Here is a 24,458-nt window from a genome sequence, read left to right on the forward strand (position 1 = left end):
GGAAACGGCTACGGCTGCTTCCAGTTACCAAGGGGACATGGCCTGCAGCGGCTGGACGTGATAGCCACAGAGATTCTCTGTATCAGGGCGAAACACTCTGTGGAGGCCATGATGGAGGCGTGGGTCTCTCTCCTTCTGTATTTCTAGCTGCCCTCTCTCTCTCTCTCTTTCAGCTCCTAAACTCAGCTCCCCTTTCATGGTTTTATCATTCTCTTCTGACATCAACTCTTTCACTCCTCCTTTCCCAATGCGCACGCAAGCCTTCATTACACCCTCCTGCTTTGATCCATCTCTAAGGGCTCGGATTGCAGTCTGGAGCATATGCAGTGAGGAGATACTGATGCATGTGGGTGTGTGTATGTATTAGTGAGGGTGTGCACTGAGGTGGTCTAGAAGGAAGGAGGGAGAGATTAGAAGTAGAAGGGGTAGATTTCTGCAAACAGGTGCAGGCGGAGAAGGGCAAACAGAGAAAGTGAGACGAGGAGGGGGGGGGAAAAAAGCAAAGAAGCAAAGTAGGAGAAAAGGTGTATACAGAGCAGAGGAAGCAGGATAAAGAGTCATTTCCAGCGATTTCCTGTTTTACCCCCTCAATTCTACGGCATCAGAAATACAAAACACCCTCAATGTCGCTTGCCAAAGTCAAATCCCCAGCCTTCACAACCTCCTGCCTGAATGAACCATCCCTCAATCCTCAATTCTTCTCGTCTCCTTGCCTTTTCTTTTTCTTTTTTTTTTATCTCCCTCCCTGTTTATCGCATCCCTTCCTCCGTCTCTGTTTCCTAATGCTTGCACACAAACACACACTTATTCTGTCCCTGGCTTCTTCAGTCTCTCTCCCTCTCTCACTCAGCAGGGTCCTTGAAGACCTCTCTAAGCCGGGAGGAAGGAAAAGTACTTTTCTGCCTCATCAGCTTGCTAAGCCCAGTGTGGAGAAAGAACACCTAAAGGCTCTTCCCCTACCAATGCTAACAGCTAATGCTAATGTGCTCCTGCAAAGCATGAAGGCCAGTGGGCTCAGGCTAAAGGCTAATGATAATCATACTTTATAGCATGACAGCCAATAGGTGGCAAGCGCTGATGCTAGGAGCCATTTAGTCTTAGTGTTAAACTGATGGACTGGTGAGTGTTGATGCTACTGGCTAATCGATGCGTGTGCATGTATGTCACATTTTACATGGTAGCATTTTTTACATTTATATTGTAATAAACTATTCTAAAAAAATAAAATGGAGGGAGCAAGCGATTTCTAAATGAAAAACCTAATTTCGATGTGTGAAACAAACGCAGCTGAAATGTGATAGTTACATACACGGTATAAAAAGGCACATCACCTTTTTTTCTAGTGTTGACATTAGCGAGGTCCAACTGACTCCCCCAGGTTAGAATGAACAAAATTATTTCTATTTGCTAAATGCTAAAACAATTACATATTTTTTTATTGCTTTATCCGAAGTTTAGATATAATACGTTTACTATGCATTTAAACAATTTGGGAAAGCCCAGCTGGTGATGTTGTTTTGTAAGATTCAGATTCACAAGAATTGGGTTGAATAGAAGAAGACATTTGGTTTTTCCTTGTGACGTCATGGAAAAAAACAAAAGAAACCAGGTGAGAAATCAGGAAGAGAACAGCTGTTCAGTAATCATCCCATATATGGTTTCTCCCAGGACTGTATTCTTCTGGACTGAGATGTTTGATGTTTCTCCAGGCATCTGCTGGAGCCACTTCTTCAGAGTGGGGGTTACTGCCCCGAGGGTTCCGATGACCATGGGCATTACTTTTGTCTTCACCTTCTAAGCCCTTTCTAGTTCTTCCCTGAGCTCTTGGTATTTCTCCAGCTTCTCGTGTTATTTTTTTCCTGATGTTTCCATCCCTTGGGATGGCCACATCGATCACAGAGGCTGCCCTCTGCTGTTTATCAATGATCACAATGTCCGGTTGGTTGGCCATTACCACTTTGTTTGTATCTGGAAGTCCCACAAGATCTTTCTCCACCACCTTGGGAGCTGACTCCCGTTTTGTATTTGTATATATATATATATATATATATATATATATACACTCACTAATAAAAAAATATATTTAGACATACTTGCCTTTAAAATAATATCCCTACTTCTTAAAACAATTACTCCTTTTCATGAATATGCTCAAAGGAGTCTTGCACATATTTGTGTATTAAAGGAGCAATAAGTAAGATATTTACTGTAAAATCGACCTAGAACATGTGGGAATGGAAGTAACACTCCCTATAAACAATTGGTCCTCTCCATCAACAATGTCTTAGTCAAATTTCCTCCTTTCAAACCTAGGGGTACGGTCCGGAACTACTTCAGTTCAGAGTGTAGTTCCTGGTTTCTTAGCCAATCACATGAAAGTTCCCATGGTTCCCAAAACAGAGTGTAAAATTTGGTATTTTATCTTGACCTAAGAGCAGCAGCCTGCAAATATGGAAGCCAGTAAGAGAAGCGGACCAGAAATAGAACAAAATACAACATGATTGAATGAATGTATGAAAGTTTATCATCATATTCCTATCCTGTGTAAGTAAAAATTCACTGGAGTTTCAGAGAAACAACGGACTGTTGAGTAAATGGCAGGTGTCTTTGAAAGCCATTGTATATGTTTTGTTCCGATTTTAACCACTAAGTGTCATTTTTACCTATTTTTACTATTGTTCCTTTAAGTGTGAAAACCAGCAGTGATTATCATAAAGGTAGACAGCAGTGAAAATCAGCACACATATCAAAAGCTAAAAGATTTAAACAAACCTGAATATAATGATGTATACATGTAAGAAAGACTGAATGTTTTTCTCACCAGAGCGGTTGTTTGGGGATGTCCTGACGGGAGAAACGGAGGGAGTTCGTGAGGAAGAGTAGGGCCTCTGTCTGTCTCTTTCTATTGTTGAGGCAGAACCCACAAAATGATGCTGGGAATAACCATCCTGTGGAATAACCACACAGCAAAGAAACGTGTTAGTTTTCTTTCGTTTACCAACAGTATTGGGCACAATACTTTTGTTTTGTACAAAAGTGGATATGTAAAACATTCCCTAAATCGTTAAATCCTAAAGAACTGACATCAAGAATACCTAATTTCCAGTGGAAGAAAGAGTGCCATCTACCATGGGGCGGATCAAACAGCACATTTGATTAACCTCCAGTAGGAGGTGGCACTTCCACAATGACTTCAACGCTGATTCAGAACGGATGAATCACAGGACTCTATTTATAATGCTGCGGGTTAGAATCGGTGCCCGCCATGCAACTTTGTGGCTACATCAGAAAAGGAATTAAATTGTTTTATGGATGCCTGCTGGCTGACTTTTCTAATTTGTAGAAACAAAGAACGAGTACATAATAGAAAAAGCCACGCTTTGCATTTGGCGACCTTGCTCTGACAGGCGGTTAAACGAGCTGCCGCATCTTTAGCGCTTTTCAACTTTCTCAAAACTAAAACTCAAAACTCATTTTAGACTTTCTGAGATACATTAAACTGAAATATTGGATTTAAAATTATTCTAGATGCTGGAAGACCCTGAGAAACATATCCAGAGCGCCCACGCTCCATCATAAAATATTACATATTCAAACACCTGTATCAACTCGGAGGTCAGAAAGCATCAAAATGCTGCAGGGGGAACAAATAAATGAAAGAAATAATAATAGCCAAAGCATAATTACAGCTAAGCCAGTGACTTTGTATTAGTTTAGCAGTGATTGGAGCAGAACTGTTTTCGTGAAAATGGATTATAGGAGTCAACAACAACCACAGAGCTGGAACCAAATTTAATTTAGCATTAAGATAATTGGCTACCTAAAAAAAACAAAAAAAAAAACAACTGAAGCACAAGTAGATGATTAAAGATAATACAGACATGTCCCTTCACAGCCTCAATGTCTACAGCTCTCAGATGTGTAGTGGGGAATGGGTGACTAAGAACATTGGAGGGGTGAATCAGTTCAGCGCAATGTGGCTTTATAGAAGGACATGGAGGGAGAGCGAGACGACTAGAGGGGCGGGGCATGTCAGCCAGACAGACCAGGATGAGGGCATAAGGGGTAGTAGCTGAGGAGGATATAAAAAAAAAGTCGACACATGTAAAGAGGGAGAAGAGGGGTTTTGGGGTAGGTGGAAGTAATGGCAGCAGAGTATAGGTAAAAAGAGAAGGGGAGAGAAAAAGTGGAACAATATGCACAGAGGAATGAACATAACCTGAGAGTGAAAAGTGGGCTGAAGTGCACACTGTCCTATTTTCTGTCAGAGCTCTGACAACTCATAGAAACCCCGGATCTTCTGACGCATAGTAATTCAAACACACTTCCCACCATTCTTCACTTTTTTTTTTTTTTTTACCTCTTTTATTTATTCAGCAGACCTTCAGTCTTCTCACCCACTCTCTTCATTTCACATTCTGGTTCTCCTTCGCCCCCCAACAAATCTCATTAAATACAATGTAACCTCCTGGTGCTACTCTGGGCTGCGGTGCGATCGGATACTGTCAGACTGTCAGGCCACTCAAGTGAACATGGCCACTGAATATTGAATGATGAATGTAATCTGCAGAGTGATATATGTAGTCTGCCTGATGACAGCTGTAACTCACAAATGGGGCCACGGAGTGGGCCACAGGGGTCCTTTAGGTCCTCCGAGAGCAAAACAAGCATCAGCTGAACTTTCAAATGATTGGATTTTTCAGAGTGGTCGTGACCCGCACAGGGCATACAGGACAAAACATAGGAAACATCCAAGAAAAAAACAACAACATTTTTAATTTAGCAGCTATCGACATAAGTTAATTGAACTTTACCTTGTGGCCTTTTTTTTCCACCCACAGTTGGCCAGTCAATGTAGATAAATACTTTCCAATCACTCTGAACTGAACAAATCTTTGGTAGAAAATATCAATATTTTTGGACATGCAAGACACCAAGCAGAAGCAGCAGCGCCGCCTTTTTTCGCGTCAGCAAGGCACTGGGTGGTGGGGCTAGAAACAAGCCAGGTAAAACTCAAACTATAGAAGCAAAATGAACTACCTGTTCCGACGAAAAAAGAAGAAGGAAAAAAAAAACTGGAAAACGGCCATGAAGCATGAACAGGCACAGTGCCTTGGAAAAGTTTACACATCCCGTGACATTTTTCACGTTCCGTCAGGCTACAATGACAAGTGCATGTTATTAGGATTGATTTTGTTAGACCAACAGAAGGTAGGACAGAATTGTGAAATGGATACACATTTTTTTTTATTGTTCTTTTACAAATAAAAAACTGAAATGTTTACACTTTACAAGTTCAGGTATTTCTGGAAAAATGGCAAAAAGAAAAATGTTGCTTAAAAAAAGATACAGGAAGTCACATAGGACCTACAGTATGGTGGAAAACTAACACCACACACTATCCCTGCATTGAAACACCATGGAGGTTCTTCTTTAGCAGGAAGAAAACAGAAGCTCGTCATTGTTGATGGATAGAACTCAACAAGGGCAGTTCTAGAAGAAAACCTCTCAGAAGCTGTATAGATTATGGCAGAGGTTCACCGTCCAACAGGACGATGACTCTAAACATTCAGCCTGAGCTGCAGTACAATAGCTGAGAACAAGGTGATTTGTTTGAATGGTCATAGTCAAAGTTCAGACCTAAATCTAATTGAGAATCTGTAGCAAAAGCTCACAATGAAAAATGGATGCTCACAGACTCTCCATCCAATCTGACTGAGCTTGGGGTATTTGCAAAAATGTTCATCTCTACACATGCACAGTTGGCAAAGATGTGCCCCAAATGACTTGGAGTTGTAATCGCACTGAATATAGAATCTAGTGAAAAATTAGTGTGGATAGAAACAAAAATTTGCCACCCTTTTATTTCTGAATTGGTTAAAGCTTTGATGAATCCCCTTTTCCCCTTCACTGTTATGTTCTATGTTATTTTGTTTCTCAGGTAATGCCCCAATAAAGTTCTTTAAAGTTTGTGATTGTTTATCTTTGAATACTTTTTCTAAGGTCAAAGGTGGTAGTAGAAATTTACAAACCCAAACACCAAAAGAAAAGCTTAAAAACAACTTAAGATTTTTGGAAGGTTGATACATCTTTTCTTTTGCACGGAGGCCAATAGTCAAATAAATAAATTCACATCTGCCAGTTATATTGACAACAATTACATATTTTTGTGTTATTGACTTTCAGTTTGAACTCTGACAGCCTATGAAGTAAAAAAAAAAAAATAACAAAAACGTACAAGCCATTAGTATTCAACACGAGCGAGCAGACATATGTAAATGAATATGTATTCAAAAGGTGGCCAAATAATTTATTCTGAGAGCGCAGGTCTCACTGATCCTTACCTACTCTACTCTTTTCACCAGTTTCTTTTTTCCCTCTCATCCCACCCACTTTCTTCCTCTTGTTCTTTCAGTCCTTAACGTAAGAATGAAACAACACAAAGAAAGTTGGTTCCTAGGCAACCAGTCTGCCTGTTGCTACCACCATCACTGGATAGTCAGCTCAAGGTCGCAGGACTGTGAGGCAAAAAGCGATTAGGGCCTCATCAATTGAGCTCTGTGTGTGTGTGTGTGTGTGTGTGTGTGTGTGTGTGTGTGTGTGTGTGTTTGAGAAGGAGGGGAGGGGGGGGTGTCTAGCAGTACTAATGCCAAAAAGCCATTATGGCACAAATTGGAAAAGGTTAAGCACAGTGAGATGTGAATCCCCTCTGGGTCTCGCTGACCATTGAACAGTTTTTTTTTTTTTTTATTGTTCCTTCCTCCAATCCATGCGTCCCCTCCCACTCATTTCACGCGAAGATTGTGAGATTTACAGTTGTGAGAAATTTACTCACACTTTGTCCATCTGCTCTCACAGGATTTATGTGCCTCTGACCTTCCCATCTTTCAGTGTTGTTGCCCGTAGTATTCCGTTTTAGAGCTTGACCTAGATACCGTTGCTGTACTTTTCTGCAGGCGTCCTTACCACAGGTGTGGACCACAATGATGCCTCTCTGACTGCGTGAACCATCTTTTAGCCTCCACGCTAAAAGGGGTCGTCTCAGCAATTACCCTCTGCCTCTGTTCCACTAACACGGTAATGTAAACATCAGAAACAGAAACGTAACTTATTGACTGGATCTATGGTTGCTTTAATCAAGTCTGCTGAGGTCTTTAAATCTGAGGTTTAAATCTGTTTGTTTAAAGTATGTCACATACTAGGGAATTGTAGAAATAAACTAACTCAAAAAATACCAAAGCATCTATCAAATTTTCCTTGTAAGAAAAAAACAAACAAAAGAGTAGTAAATACTTGAGCTACAGTTTGACCAGCTGTAGCAAAATAGATACTTGAACACATCTGTACAAAGTCTGTCTGATGTGAAGCCAAAAACCCAATATGGCTAAAAGCTAGAGATGCACCAAAAGATTTGCTGGGGACCAGAATTGGTGGATTTTTAGGCTCATTTACCCCACATGGTGAAACGAAAATATTTTTCCTGATTAGGCAATTGATCATGTGTACCCACTCCCACGGCTAATAGCACCACTTCTAGGTGTTGATGCAGATTTTGAGTAAAGACAACTCAAAGTTAGCTTGCTAAAAAAAAAATTGTATCAGTAAGCTACTTAACATTGTAGTTAGCTGAAGCACAAAACGAACAAGGAGATTTTTAAATGGAAACTTTATTTTCAATAACTTGTTGGGACACCTCTGTTGCTCTCTTTCAAGCTGTGAGCGATTGAGCCAGACTGAAAGAAGATAGCAAGGAGACTGAATGGAATACAGCAACGTTCAAGGCTACCCCTACCATACTATAAGCCTGGCTAAGCGTTGTTTGTTTATTTCAAATGCCTCAGTGTTTAAGAGCAACATAAAACGGTCAGTAAAGTTCCTGTCTTGGAGAAAACAAAACATAACATCAACATAAGCTAACGCTAGCTGTTATTAGCTTGATGCACACTACGGTACCCGGTTAATACGCTACGTCCCTACTTCGAGCTGCACGCCACGCTCCTCACGCTTCCATGTCCTCGTTCCAGCCCCCCTCCATGGATCCATGCACGCTTCCAACAACCCACCACGACATTTACCACCAGGATTGCCCCCATTTTTGGGAGGAAACCCTGAAATTGTTCTGTCATGTTCAGCCTTTTGCTTAAGCTAAGCTACATTCACTACACACTGAGACACACTGAGACTCTTAGTAAAACCAGCCACTCTAACTTTGCTAATCATGTGAATTGTTAACATAAGATGCTATAGACGGTTTGAGTAGTAGGCTTTGTAATTGATTATTTTGTCTTTCTTTTAAACAAACTGGCCAGACAAAGAGTAATAGTCAAACTCAAACTAACATATGGTTCATCATCTATGAAACAAAACATCTGTTTCTTAATATGTTTTGCTATTTTGCTTCAGCTCGATTTAACTGGATACAATACATCCTCACAACAAAACCTGTTTTGTATTCTGAGCACAAGTTGGCGATGTAAGAGTTGATGTTAGTCCCCCAAACAAAACATTGCTATGTAAATTTACAGTATGTGCTCAAAGTTTAAATATTTGTGTCCTTATCCTTTTTTTAATTCATATATGTTTTGTCAGAGATGTTTACTTGAGACCCTAAAAGCCATATATTGAGAAAGTCACATAGGGTTCCAGGTAATTTGTCAATGAAAAATACATGGAAGCGGTAGGCCTACTTGAAGCGGACCAGAATAGACAAAAATTAAAAATCTGATCTTCAAATGCCAGCTATATATTCTGCCATGACTTGCAAAGTAACCAAATTGCCTGTCATGACAGCCACGAACGATCAGCAAACCGATGATGACGGAGGAAGGCCTCAAGTCAAATAAGCAAGTTCTACCATGGCTGCACATCAAACGTGATTCAAGCTACATTACCAATTAAAGCATGAAGAGTGAGGTGCACTGTAATGATTTAACAAGTGACCACTTAGAAAGTCAAACCTGATTCAGTTATGAGCACACAAATCATAGCCTTCTTTGTGATGGTGCATTTTGTAGAGTGTTTAATATATAACAGTGGATGTATGTCTCTCTGACTGTGGCGGTAAATCCCCATCTAACTGGAGTAAAAAGATTCAGAGTCCACGTCAGTCTGTACAGAATTGCAATTCCAACATAGTGTTTACTGAAGCCAACAATTGACCTGATAAAGTCAGGCCTCATTATTTACTACAATTCTTGCCATCTATTATCATGTCCTTACAATGTACAAAGTATGTCCTTTGTGACACTAGATACATCCAGTGTACACTCTGCAGAAACACTAGTGATTTTAAAGGTCGCTATTTAAAAACTTTGTGTTTTTGTAAAATACTCCAATAGAAAAACAAATATTTTTTTTTAATTCTAGTGAGACATACCGGATGATCTGACTGAATTTGACTTTGTGAAGTGCGTTGAGATGGCAGGTGGTGTTGAATTAGTGCTATATAAATAAAGCAAACTAAAATAAAATTGAATTGAAACACAGCACCTTCTATTAATGTAACATTCTTAGTAAAATCCTGCTTTATGCTGTGTGCCTCTACTCCTAAGATAAATAATGGATGATGGCTCACGCAGGAAGGCAAGAGAAAACACCTTCTTGTGCTTTTTAAAGAGGATAAATTGGACAGAAGCTGCAAAATATCAACCGGAGCATCTCCAAAAAAAGCTGCTCAGAAGTTAGTAACTTCATGCTTATGCCATGACAAATACCATAGCTACACTGCACTGCTTTACCAAGTTTTTATATTTCTTACCAAACTGTATAAAACTTCCCCTTACTGATATTTTTGTTCAGTTTGGAGAAACGTCCTGAGCATTCTGGGAGAAAAAACCTAAACAAACCTGCTAAAGCCTGTACTCCAATCAATGACCTCACACACGGATATCAAACACAAATTTCTCACTCAAATCAAATTGCGCAAACACACCCACATAATGAATTGCAAATCCCTGAAACATATTGTAAATCTGTCACATGTGTGACAAACATAGCATCTCTCTGACCCTGAGCTCCATCTGTCATGTGTGCGGGTCTGATTTGTCCGTGTTTGTGATGTATGCATGATGCAGGGCCACTTCTGTGTGTGAGAACGAATGTGTCTGATTAAGTGTCCAAGAGACGTCGTTTATCAAGAAGCAGGCCAACAGAAGAGATGCGCCGAACAGGGACATGACAAAGTGTAACCCTGTGAATATAAAATTCAGCGCTATGAGAGGAAAGGGGGGATGCATATGTTTGCTTGGACTGAGTCATAGAATTTGCTCCTTCTGGTCCTATTAGCAGTAGGTTTATTTACAAAGAGGCCATGCTTCAGTTCCTTGTTTTCAGCCGAAATCCCCTGTAGAACGGCACCGCTCATTTGTTGTTTGCTTATAAGATGACCCATAGCTATGCTTCTAGAAGCTGTAGATGAAACACGACATGCATAGCTACACCCAACACAAACACGCACGCACACACAGACATGCACTCTGAGTGAGGACACAATCTGTCAAAGAGTCCAAATTAACTGGTAAAAGTAGAGCTTTACTGCACCCTGGAGACTATTATACATGATTTATCCTAAAGTCAGTGCTTGTGTTGAGGCAAACAAATTCAGGCCTTGGTTTATTAATGACTCCTGCATCATAGATCTTTCAAGTGATCTCAGATGGTATTTTCATACAGAGCGGGTGTTTATTCATAGGTTTCCAACTTCTTCAAGTTCAAACACTGCTACGCAGGCCTGCCACCCAATATGATACGACTCTGTTTTCTTTCACCCTCTCTTTCAGCCTGGCACCGCTGCAGGATGTGATTAACTCTTCTTACAGCAGATTCTTTTAAAAGCCCACATTTTCAAAGACACACGCTCACACAGAAACAAACATTCACTTCCATGCGGGTTGACAGTCTGTTTCAAAAACTTTTTCATTACTCCCAGACTTCAAAGCAAACAGCTCTGGGTAGATGCGTCTCAAACTGCCGCTGCACCGTTACAGGTTTTAAGATTTCTCATTATCAAAACAACTGCAAACGTGCAATTTCTAACATTCTCATCTATAAACTAAAATAATATATATATATAATTGGAATCTGCCTCACCATGTCATTACCTCACCTGTACCTTTTTGCTCTTTTGGTTTTGCCTTTAAACAGATTTCAGCGACGTTTTTCTCCACTCCCGTAAAAACTGCTTGCTAATTCATGCTTTTTTTTTTTTTTTCCACAAGTCCTGTCTCTGGATTTCAGGCAATCTATATATAGAGAAGATGGTTGCCTACATGTGCCGGGGCAAGTTTTGCTCTACAAAAATGATATTTTAAGAAATCGAAATGCATGATTGACCTTATTAATTCCAGACTTGAACCAGCAGGGCAGCCATTCACTCCGCACAGAGGTAAGCTGTCAGTAAAGCACAAGAGCAGCAGCCCCAAGCCCGAAAAGGCACAGGGTGAGACATAGGGTACAGAGCCACTCCGACTCCATACTGCCATCTCCAGGCATGGAGGCCAAGTGCAGAACCCACTGCCCCACTAGCCCTGGGTCCACACCAACACTCTGTAGTAGGAATTCCCAGCACCAAACAGGTAAGATTTCCCTGGAGCCCACATGCACCAGCCCACAGAAGCAGCTAGGACCAAGGTAGTAAGGGCACAGTAATATTTGACCTAATGAGCTAGCTCTTTTGAGGTCAAGAGGGAAGGATGCCTGTCAGAAACCCATTGTAGCCTCTGTAGCTCAACACAAAAGCCATCAGATGGGAGCTCACCTCTCTGGGACGTGGCTTGAGCAATAACACCCCCCCATGAAGCTGCAAGAGACACAGTGGATATTATAACACCTACAGAGTCAGGACAGGTACTGGGGTGGGAGCAAGAGAACCATGCCATGCCCCCCTGGGCCCAAAGCCCCATGATGTTTACACATATATATATATATTATATATACGCTGTCACAACTGAGGCTTGGGAATTCAAAGTGATTCTTAAGCAACATTTTCCTGGATAAGCACACAATTCTAATTGCATTTATATCTGATTAAACTTGAGTTAAGATTAGAAAAGCTGCAAGAGCAGTAAAATACTTTTTCAGCCTACAAAAAAGCATAGCTGGGTGGTGGGAAAAATATTATTACAGAGCAACAATAATGAAGAAATACCTCTTTGATGAGGTTTATACTCCCAACCCAGTTTCGTTCAGGTTTCATTATCGGAGTTTTAAACATCCTGCTAACTATGAATGGCAATAATTAAGAATAAAGATATGTGAAGCAAATGAGGCATTGCTGGGCCACATGTGGAAATGCTGTATGTGATCATGACAAATAATGGTGTTTGTTCTGGTGGAGGGTCACATCCTTCATGATGAGGCAAGTTCACACTGGTTCTCACAGAGATTAGAAAAACACTCAGATGTAGTCAACTCTGAGACACAATCAATGAGCATCTGCTACAGTCTTTAAACAAACCAGAAATGGGCAAGAAATACGTTTATACATGTCTGGTTTGATGGAGACCATCTATGCACAGTAATGTTCAAGTCTCGCCTCAAAACGACTTTGGCAAGGCCATTTTAACACATGGCCAATCAAACACTCTAACATGTCCAGATCTAAGAAAATCCATTGTAGCTCTGGATGTATGCTAAGGGTTGAGGTACTGCTGGAAAGCGAAGCCATCCCAAGTTGCATGTCTTTCACAGTCTCTAACAGGTTTTCTTCTGGATTGCTCTTTACATAGCTCGATCCATCGCCCAATCATCTCTGACCAGCTTCTCTGGGATATTACCAACATTTGATGCTGCCATGTCCATGTTTCATCATAGAGATGGTACTGTTTGTTAAGAGTGACGAGCAGTATTAGTGTTCAGGTTCATTAGTCCAGAATTCATTAGTTCATTAGTCCAGAATCTCCCACCTGAGCCGTTGGTCTTTGCACCACCTTCAGAGTTATTGTGGGCCTTTTGGACGCTTCCCTAATTCTGCAGAGCTCCACACATCCATCTGGAATCGCTGTCATTGTGAGCGTGTGAATGTGACTGTATACCTGGTTTTCTGTTTGTCTTTTTGTCAGGTTGGTGGACTGCCAACCTGACAAAAAGACTGCCACCTCTCCTAGAACATCTCAGGACTCCACAAAATGTGTGGTGAAATAGTTCTTGACTGTTTCACCAAACACTAAAAAGGGGTGATTTCTGTGCCATTGATAACTAAAGACTAATCTATAAGTCATGTGTTTTAGCAAACCTGTTTGTCAGCAACTTGTAGATTTGTCTTAGATCTGAATTGTGTTTTATTACATCATCAGTCTGCTTTTAGGAAGCAACACAGTATAACTACAGCTGCTGTCAAAGTGGTAAATTATATTATTGAGTCCTTAAATGATCGGAAATATTGTGCATCTCTGTTGGTAGATCCGTCAACACAATATTGATCACAATTTTCTTTTAACATGGTTTTCCACAAATTGGCTTATCTGGCTAGGCTGTTGGCTGGTTCAAAGTCATCAGTCTAAAAAAAGTGTAGTGTGTAGAAATGGTACAATCATGCTCCTCTGGTCTCCCTATTACTAAGGGTGTTCCCCAGGGCTCAATTCTTGGAACATTTTTATTCATTGTTTATGTTAATGATGTCTATCATAAGACATATCACTTTATAATAATATCTGCTATTATACTATAATATCTGCTGCTCACAACAAAGTATTTACAAACATGCTACTGTTTGGATGGGTTCTTGATCTAATCATGAATCATCTGTCTCTCAGATGCTAATGTCCATTTGCACATTCTTTAGCTACTCTGGGGTGTTGCTTGCATATTGCCTATTTTCTCACATCATTCTGAAAATTGACTGCTGAATTTCCTTGATTATTACATTGTTATCTGAATATGCTGTATCATCAATAATTGTGCAATGCTTTCTGTTACTCTTTTACCTTTGTGAAGTTCATTCTCTGTTGCTTCAGAGCTTTGCTATTAGTTACTTTGTTATTACTGATCTAGTATGTAACTCGGTCTTTGTGTTTTTGCCACTGTCATGCCCGAATATCCCCAACCTAGCAATAAAAGTATTTCTCGTCTTTTATTTTTATGCAGATGGAACTATTATTTAGTGCTCTTATAATTCTCTTGTCCAAACTTTTAAGTACTGATATCCTCCAGAGTGCTGTTTAACTTCCAACAGCTGAAAGAGGCGTAAACTTCATTGATGCACTGTGGCCTAAAGGAAAGGCAATTTAATTTAATTATAGTTAAAATGCTTATGAAATTTCCCTAACTTACTTTTATAATATGAATTACTTTTAACTTTCAGTAATCTTTCATGAGAAAAAGCTTACATTATCTAATCATTTTTCTTAAATATTACTCTATAGTCTCTTTAATGCTTGTTTTTTTTGTTGCAAACCATGAGATCCTACTCTCTCATATGAACATTTAAAACATTGCATACTTTTAGTTTGAATTGTCTCTGGTATTCTTTCAAGGCACGACATGAAAGTTAAACATCTCTGTTCCACGTCACAATGATGCCATAAGACATCAATCAGAATATCAGCCTAAATACCAAATTATCTCCTATCAAACTATTCAAACCCAACACTTTGTCGGGCTGTTTTTTTTTTTTTTTTTTACTTTATGACATGAAAAACAATAATAATGAGGTTGTATGTGACCCAATATAACACTCATCTTGTATTTACTGCCAAAGGTTTTTCTATTAGGCTTTTCTGCCTGAATAGTAAAATCCCAGACAGATAATATAAAATGCAGACAGTGTTTAATAAGGCATTGCTGAATTTTTATTAAAGCTCAGCACTCACTCCCAGTCACAGCTTTTACAGTTAACCTACAAATTGTTCCTGAAAAGAAATCAAATCAAGCAGCAATTCATCAAATGAGATTCATGAGTTTTTATACAAATGTAAATAATTAGCTGTTCATCCAACTAAATGCAGGATGGAAATGTGTGTTTCATTAACTTCATTAACATGTTTCCATAGAGAATCAGCTTCTCCATCTGCTTTAGCAAAAGTAAAAAAAAAAACATTAGGCTCCAAGGCCAGATTTCTAAATATAGCAATAGCTTTTTTTCCCCCCAAATTATGCTGTGTAGGAAATTCAATTATAATAAAAGTGCTATCACAACCCGAATAGAGCAGTGGCATGGTTTTCCCATAGCTTGTAATATTTATTTATTTTGCGGCTCTGCCATAACACAGATGTATGCAAGATGGGAGGAAAAGATGAGAGAGATTGAAGTCTGGCTTGACATGTTTTTTCCACGTACATCAACCACTACTACTTCAACTAAATGGGATTTGCAACGGGACAAAAGCGGTACAGCACGATTTAGAATCTACAAAATGAAGCGGAACACAGTTTAAAAAACACCTACCTTTTTGTAGAGGGTGCGCAGGTCTCTGTACTGCCACATACTGCTAAGGACTTGAGAGGCTGCTTTTACCACTTTTGCTGAGTGCCTGGAAAGAGATTGAGAAAAAAAAGATGGGGAGTTATTTCTTCGGGACCCCATCTATTGTGATGTTGCATTGTTACTTTGTCTCCCATTCTTACCAGCTGCACAAGACATGTGTAGGCCAGTGAAATTTGTAATGGCTTCAAGAAGACCATTACTCTTTTCAAAGGAGAATGATTTTCCTGGAGGAAAAGCAGAGTTTTTTTTTTATGTGAGCTTAAAATGACCCACTCTGCCATGCTAATGGGTTCCTCCTTGCCACTCAGATGAAAAATTACTATGGTGGAAGTAACTTTATGAGCCCCAGCCAGACTACAGGCAGAAGTGGAAGGGAAGCTCATTTTCTGTTTATTGAGGAAAAAAATGTGACTTATTTGTATTTTAAAAATAAATCAGCATGATTGTTTTAAATAGAACTTCATACTTTTGTTGATGGCTATAATTCTACCAGATCATAATGAGAGGGACTGAACCAAACAGAGTCCTCATTGTTACTAATTACTGCAGGACTGCTCCCGTTGTGGCAAAACAAACTTACATTTGACTTCTGTAGTAACCTGATTTAATGTGTTATATGAGGTTAATTAAAAACAAGGAATGTTGTATAACCTGACAGAATTATTTTGACTTTTGTTGTGGTAGAAGAGAAGTGCTGGAGCATTTAATTTTCTTAACCCTTAAACTGTTAATTTAAGAATAACAGTCTTTTTTTCGGCACATACAGTGCACCTCCATATATGATTAAAACGTAAGCGGTACTTCCCCAGACTAAACACGCGTAATCGTGTGAATCTGTTATGGCGCTGCTCATTCGCGTGCCGCTAAGAAAACGAAGACGTGTGAGCTATTAGCGGGATAACTGCTCTCGCTGTGGAATTTGCATTTATGGAGGCTTCAGTCAGCACCTCGTCTCTCTGTGTAATGGCGCCCCGCAGCAGCGTTCCCTAAATAGACCGAGCCTCGCTCTCTCCACGATAAATCAACATTTGACCTCAGTCTGATAACGCGGCGGTGTCATGGCAACCCCTGACCCGCCGGTTGCTATGGCAGCAAGGCAGAACGCCCTGCTTGGTCTCCCATGGTGAGAAGGTTTATTTTAGCTATGTCTTCCTTGTTGTCCTTTTCTTTTAATTTTTTTTTATTTTGCTTCGATAAATGATCACAGGAAACACAGGTGCAGTTATGAAAAAGACCCCCCCTCCCGCTGGTCATCTAGAGCCATGGTGTGAGATGAAGTGTTCAAGACAGTAACTTTCTAAACTTCCACAGGCTTTTACGTTATGTTTATTTGTTAAATATGTCGTTGACCAAGAGGACAGCCACTATGAGTCATTAGGGAGCTTTTCTAATTATTTCCTTTTGCATATGCTAGCAACATAATCGTTTCTCTCGCCTGAGAAACAATTATTGACACAAAGAAATAAATATGATGGGAACATTATCTGCAACTCTTGATTAGTGTTAATGATGTGAAAGTGAAAAACTATTGTCGCTTCAATCTAAAAAAACAAAAAACAAAAAACAAAAAAACTCTGAAGGACAAACAGAGACTTCATCATTAGAGTGGGTGCAGAGCACTTGTGTTTAGTCCTTTGGAATGATAAAATAGATGTGCTTGGGGCCACTGGGAAAAAAGCTTTGTCCCACAAGTGAGAAAGATAAAAAATAAAAATAAAAAAACCCTCTGGACTGCCGTTTTTCTTTTTTTTCCCCCTTTGTCTTTACCATGACAGCAACCACTGTAACTTTTCATCCATTTTCTTCACAACTGTAGCATCACACATTTTTGGTTTACTCATTATCAGGAGATTTAGTCCATCGCCAATGTTAAATGACCAGCATTTACTAAATCGTCAAAGATTTTAGGACATTTTTGATTTTTTTCAAACCGTCGGAGCCTCAGTGTTGTGACAGTTTATCCTTAACAGGAGCTGGTTGATAAATCCAGTTCAGCCAGGTTAATACGAACTGATTGGTGTTCTTAGTACACCACCTAAGCATTCTGAACCATATTCAACTAGTTCTCATTTATGTGTAGGTCATGATGCCAGTAACTAATTAGTATAGCAATAAAGTAACCGCCTAGCATCTGTAACCAGCCTCGCATCGGTTTAATTCTCTCCCGTCTTCTCTGCTCACATGAACAAATATGGCTGAATTCCAAAAAGCAGCTGCTCCCTTTTAAATATTTAAATGCTTTGGTCGAAGGAATCACTTTTTAAACTCTATAATGTTTCACTTTAATAAAATTCAGATTCTGCTTGAGGACTTTAGCTGACAAAATCTTCAATTTCGTCAATGAAAGGCAACATCTGTGCTGTTTATTTCAGACATCCTTACTTATATGATGGTCTGGGAGAAAAGGAAATACAAGTGTAACAGAACGCAAGCTGCAGCTTCCTCGGCTTGTCTCTGCTATATCTCTTGCTCAACCACAAAACCCGGGTGGAAAAATTCAATTTGATCTATTATTTTGGATGGCTAGAGCCTTAAGTTAACTTAATGCTTTGCCTTAAACTTAAGCCTTAAGTTTAAAACAAAGCATTGTGGATAAATTTAAAGCAAGAAGAGAGGCTAATATTATCAACACTGGGTTCCCCCTCAAGAAAACAAAAGCTGCCTCTTTTTCAGCTGAGCTGTGTTTCTTGCTGCCAGCGTAGCACAGAAAAGCCATCAAGCAAGCCTCGAGGGAAAATGTAGAAATGTCTCTTTTCTGCATGGGAGATCCAACGTTTCCAACTGGAAAAAAAAAACAACAGTGTAAAACTTTATTTTACCACAGAATTGGCCGCGCTTTTTAACTAAGCTTACTTCAAATATGTTGCGTAAAAAAGAGAGAAAGGTTCACCTCAGAACTCTTTTAAAATAAGCTTCACAACACTGTGCAGCCCAGATTGCAAGCTGCAGGGTTTCCTTTAGCATTTTACAACCCAACACTTTACAACCCAACACCAGCTTAAATGGTGCTGCGAGTTGTGCTGAATAAATCTGGGCATAAAAAAAAGCCAAATGCCAGTCAGGGAAGAAGCCAAAGTTGCCAGAGTTCCACATTTGAGCAACAACCCAGGAGAGCTCTGACCTTAAGGGCATCACCCATGGCCTCGGCAATTTCTATGTAATGAGTTGTGTTCTGGCCTGTGTTTTTTGTTTGGTTGTTTCTGTTCTGTTCTGTCATATCCACACATGATGCCCTCTGCCTCTGTTCTCTGGGTTTCTCACTCTGGGTAATCAGCCTCCACTCATCTCTGGTTCCATTGATCACCTCTCTTCCCTATATATTGCCCTTTGGTTCTTTCAGTCACTGCTGGCTCGTTCTCTTGTCATTCCCTCATGTCTCTGGTCTCTGACTGTATCGCGGATTTTGGTCATTGGGTTTAGTTTAGTAAGTATCTGTTTTTTATTTTTTTTATTTTGTCTCCTGCATTTGGGTCCTCCGAACTCAACTTGCGAGTATATATTACTTCACATCAGGATTTAACCAAATGATACAGACTTTCTGAGCTGCACGAGTTCAATCAAACATCTCATAATTTATTTAGCCGTTAATAATTTTTGCAGCGCAAGAGAAGGTTGATCTTTTTTTTTTTTCTTTGAAGAAATACAGTGGAGAGGTTGCAGTAAAAATGTAGACTTTTCTGATTTTAAATGAAAATGCACGTCAGTCTGTGGGCATTTTAAGCATTCCTTTTGAAACTTTTATTATTTTTTTTGTCTTTTTTGTTTTTTTTGCCACAGTTGCCGACAAAACCCCCCCACAATTCTTAGCCACGGTCTACTCACTTGTCTCCTTTGCTGCGAGCGATGCCGATGAGTTTTTCAATGCCACCGGCGTCACGTAGAGCTTTTGCATTCTCCATGTTCTTGGTTATCACTTCATGTAGTGCGCAGCATATGGCAGTAACTGTATCGTCTGACATGGCCTTGCTGGCAGTGCCTGAAGTCCCGATGCTGGTGGCGTTATTGTTGCTGCTGCTACTGCTGCCTGGTAACCGATGGATCAAATCTCTCATGGCATACTTTCCTAATTTTTGGGAAGACAAAAAAAAAAAAAAAAAAAGGGGGAAGAGCAAGGGTTATAATTACCATCAAGCCACTATCATCATCCGTAAAAAACACAGATCAACCGAGCTTACAAATGAATACATTACTAGGCGCATATTTATTTTGGCACACACCAGTATTTAGTTAGATTAAATGAGCATGCGCAAAAAAAAAAAACAAAAAAAAAAAACAGCCCCTGTCGCGGTGAAGCTACAATGGTTCATTTGCAGTAAGACAAGTGACTGATTTCCTAAGGTGTCTGAGTCATGCGCTATAAAATATGCTGAGGGGGTTTCCCTTGAGTCCAAGAGGCAAAGGTGACCGAGGCGAGGGGCCGCAGACATCAGAGCGAGTAGGTGGTGAGGACAGAAGACAGCGGGGAGACCGAACAGATGAAATGTGCGATTGTGCTGACTAAGGAAGGAGCCATGTAGAAATGAATCAAACATGAACGGTAGCCCGGGGCAAAGAAACGTCTCAACCATCACAAAAACCCGTCAATTACACTTGAATCGTCTTGTGGTTTGTGGAGTCAAACCCGCAGGTCAAGTTTCAGGTGAAGAACAAGGGTTTTTGACTCGCTGGTGAACGTTGAATAATGAGCCAAGGCTGAAATATAGTTGCAACTGAAGCAGTCTTTCAAACAGACGCCGTGCAGGGGGCCAGCTGAGCGCTGTGGTCTTGAAATACATAAATAAATAAAACAAATATAATAATACAAATCTGTTTTCGACTTGTATTTATCTCGTGCTGTAAATGTAATACGTCATCATTTTGAAAATCCAAATAAGTGATATTGGCTGCTGAAACAGAGAGATATGAGAACTGAGTCAGAGGACGCACTTCCCTCACTTTATGCCAGGTCAGTAACATTTGAATGCACTTCTATTATAACTCATTATTGTCTGTAGAAAAGCTCAATAATCAAGTATAATTCCAAATATCCAGTTGTGTTAAACACATATATACTTTTATCTGGTGATGCTAAGCGTATTTAACCTGACACAAGCCAGACGCATGTCGCTCCGCCTAGCTCCACTCACATACATCTGGGACATCGCCCATAGAAAGTGATTTCTCCAACCAATTTTATGGTCTGGCCAATCAGGACGCAGGGCTGGGATTTCATAGATGTGACGTAGTGGAGAAGCGACCGTGACGTGAGACTGTTTTGATAGCAATGGCAGCTCGTCGAGGAAGCAAACATTAACATTGATGCTGCTATTTCTACCTAATATTGTTTTATTAAAAGAACATCAGAGAACGCCTCTGAAGGCTTTTGTTGGTGGAAACCATGTTTTCGCCCTTCTCCCGACCAGATTTGGCAAGTTTTGTTTTCTGGTGCGCACCCGCAGCGGAGCGGTTAGCGCAAACTATATTAGGAGGCCTTTAGTCCTCAACGTGGTCGGTCCAGGATTGACTCCGACCCGCGGCGCTTTGCCGGCTTTCTTCCCCCCTCTTCCTGTCAGCTCACTGTCAATAAAACGCGTGCCACTAGAGCCGCAAACACATTTTTTTCCTGCGTCGCTATCATCAGCGTCACGGGTTAGCTCCGGTGTGAGTGGTTGAAATAGCACGTCGATAAAGATGACAGACAAGTGGCTTATCCAATCATATGCAAGGATTTTTGATAAGCCCCAGCCTTCAATAAAGGCAATTCCTATGGCGGTGTCCCAGATGTATGTGAGTGGAGCTAGGCGGAGTGACATGCGTCTGGCTTGTGTCAGGTTAAAGCGTAATCTAAGTAAATTTTTTTGATTGGACTGACAAAAGTCAGCAATCTCAATCTATGTTAATATTCTCAAAAATGTACTTTAAATCTCAACATGAAGTGAAACTGGTGGCTGCTAAAACGTTTACTTCCAACCTCAGGGCAGAAAGATCCCAGAGCCCATGGTCTCGCTGAGGCGTGAGTATCCCCTTGTTATCTGTGTTGCGGCTTTGCTCCAAGTCAAAACTTTTCTTATGAGATTTATCTGTTATGAGAAGGGCGTCTCTGTCCTGTGCCCTCTTTGTGGCATTTGCGTCTTCAAACTGACAACGGTTTAATTCTGGGGCTGAAATAAAACCCAAAACACGAATCCTAGCCATACACTGCCTTATTTTTTTATTGAAGCAACATCTAAGTCTGAAAAACGCTGTTGGATGTTCTAGGAACGTTTACTTTTTGCTCCTATAGTAGCAAGAGGTAAACTATCTAGTTGAGGTTCACAGCAAGAACAAATCAGCCTTTTTGTGAAATGTGTTCTAAAGGATACGGCATTTAGAAAACCCATTTAGAAAACAAACAAAAAGCAGGTCTTTCTCTAAATAAAATAATAAAAAAAACAAATTAGAGTTAAAAAAGTAAGTCTTCAATTGTTCTCTTATATCAAACGGACATTTACACCCTTTTTGGAAACAGAGAACACTGAAGCCAAAAGAAATATTCCATTTATAATGAACGGCTTTTGGATTTCACTGAGTGTTTCTTTCACTGGTCGTAAAATAGCGCCTTTTAAGCAACTTCCTTTTCACAGCTCAGAACAAAAGTACCAATTGCCTTTTTAACAGCCACCCTGCATCCAGTGACCAGTCTTCTGGTGCCGCTTTTAGTTCATTAACTCTCCCAGCGAGTAAAAGCAGGGATAAAATATCCTGACAGCATTTGTTCTTTGAAACGAGAAACAATTTTTTTTCTCTCTCTTTTTTTCCCCCACAACTTCCCACGTTTCTTTATATGGGATGTCTAAAACATCAGTTCTGTCTCCACATGAAAAAACACAGAATGCTACATCATTGGGATTTGAAGGCATCCCTTCATGTTTCCCTTAGTAGTTTTGCCACACGTTGTAGAGCACACAGAAGCCTACATGCACCTGCATTAATACGCGGCAATCAAATGCACACTCACGTACGCGCTCTCAAAAAAGTCCATCTGTAAGGATAAAGTTGTGCGTTAATTGGCCGAATGTTATCTGAGGTTGGCAGGCTCGGCAGAGGTTAAGCAGCCATTGTCTTTTGGCTTTGAATACAAAGTTAAGCTGAATCCTTGGAGGATGACTCATTATGTGACTGACTGGAGTCAAGTGAATAATTTCCTGGCTGATTTACGAACTGAAGACTTGGTAATTTATTTAACTTATTTAAAGATCTGACAAATTTCTGAGTGAAGGACTAAATTATTTACTGATTAAGGGTGGGGATGATTTACTGACTCGCTAATTTACTGACAGACTGACAGATCATTTCCTCTAAGGATGTCTGACTAACTGATCGAGTGACTAATTTATGAACTCACTGTCTGCAGGTAATAACAGCAAATACCTGATATACAGAGGGTGCTTGGGAAATTATTAGAGCCATAAATATGTTCTGTTTATCAACGCAACGTGCTGATAAGTTGCCGCCAGCATTTTCAAAGAATATGCTCGCCAAAGTGTGTGTGAGTACACAGCCATGCCCGCGCAGATGTCTCTCAGTCGTCAGACCGTCATCACATTCCTTTTTCCGTGGGGCCCCAAGTTTAGAAAGGAGTGCATAATGAGGAAGGGGTTAGGAAGGAGGATTCAGCAGAGCGCTGGTCACCCATGAGAGAGGACAGGATTTGAATGGAAAGCTCTGGAATGAAGGGAAGGATTTGACCAGTGCTGATATTAGCATAAGCTCAGACGAACGGAAGATGAAATGGCTTAATAGCAGCAGAATCAGATGGAAAGACCCTGAACATACCCGAAGGCTTTTAGTGAAAAAAAAAAATAACGCCGTTATCGGAAGTGCGATTCCCAAGCACGTGTCACTTGAACGCTCCACAAACAGACAGCTTCACATACACACAGCACTCCTGACTGTATGTCACCGTAAAGGGTGAAACACAGCTCATTAATCCGCCTTCGAGTTTGTTTACCTCGGCTTTCAATTCTTCTTATGTTTACATTCCTACAGTCGTGAAATAATTAGCACCACCCAATGTATAGGAAAGGCTTTAATTGCACTTCAACAGGACAATGCAACCTTGTTTGCTTAATCAGCAACAGATCAAATGTGTTTGCTCATTGAGGAAAAAAAAAAAATAGGACACCCTGGCCCTCAATAGCTAGCGTTACCACCTTTAGCTGAAATAATTTCTGTGAAAAGCTCCTTGTAGAGATTTACCAGTGTCTGGCATCAGTCTGGGGAAGGTGTGCCTCTACTATTTGTCCAGAAGTCCTGCTCTTTGTGTACTTCCTCTCTGGCAAACTTGCACAGTCTCCTTGGGTTTATAGAGGCATTTACTCCCATATCAACAGTCCGTGGACATTTTGGGTTTTTTGGAGACTTCTTTTAGCATTCTGCTGCCTGCTTTCAGGGGGAACTTGGTTGGACAGCCAAACCTGAGCATGCTGGCATTTGTTTTATCCTGTGGTTGTACACTATATTATTTATAGCGAATCGGCAGAATAACCACATTTTTGAGACTGCTTTAAATTTCTTACCAGACTCAAACTGCTAAAATCCTTTTGGTGAAGGCATGAGACAGCTCTTTTGATCTTACCACGGTGTTCCCCCTCATGTCAACATCCAGGAGGACGTTGAACTAAGCGTAAGAGGTTTAAACAGAGAATAAATGACTGGGTGTCCTAATTTATTCCTCAGCAGAGATCACATTTTTTCATAACATTTTCCAGAACATTTCAAAGATATTTTATTTAATTTTTATCGCTTATTTATATCCCTTGAAATATTCAGTATTTTACTTATCTATATTACACATCCAAATGTCCAGAAATGTTAGAAAAAAAAACAACACAAGTGTCAAACTTTGACATCAGGCCCAAGGTGTCTGTCCTATTTATGACACAATATTTGTTTTTCGCAAGTTCTTCAGTATGGTTTGTTGGGATTATCTACATTTTTCTAAGATGGCAATTAACCCAGAAGAAATCTAAAATTAGAGTATTTAAATAACCATAAAAGCCAAAAGTAAGGCAAAGCA

At 40.1% G+C, this 24,458-nt stretch overlaps 1 protein-coding gene across 4 annotated transcripts in view; it reads right to left on the minus strand.

Moving 5' to 3' along the window:
* The window catches only part of ctnnd2a (catenin (cadherin-associated protein), delta 2a), a 210,485-nt gene that overhangs the window by 4,283 nt on the left and 181,744 nt on the right, over positions 1–24,458 (minus strand). For all 4 annotated transcript variants that reach the window (XM_036124884.1, XM_036124881.1, XM_036124883.1 and 1 more), the window contains 3 exons: positions 19,244–19,484; positions 15,383–15,467; positions 2,822–2,948 (listed from right to left, as the gene is read on the minus strand). In XM_036124884.1, coding sequence (XP_035980777.1) covers positions 2,822–2,948; positions 15,383–15,467; positions 19,244–19,484 — 453 coding nt within the window. The remainder of the gene's footprint in view (positions 1–2,821; positions 2,949–15,382; positions 15,468–19,243; positions 19,485–24,458) is intronic.

The sequence above is a fragment of the Fundulus heteroclitus genome, chromosome 21, assembly GCF_011125445.2.
Source record: "Fundulus heteroclitus isolate FHET01 chromosome 21, MU-UCD_Fhet_4.1, whole genome shotgun sequence".
Lineage (NCBI taxonomy): Eukaryota > Metazoa > Chordata > Actinopteri > Cyprinodontiformes > Fundulidae > Fundulus > Fundulus heteroclitus.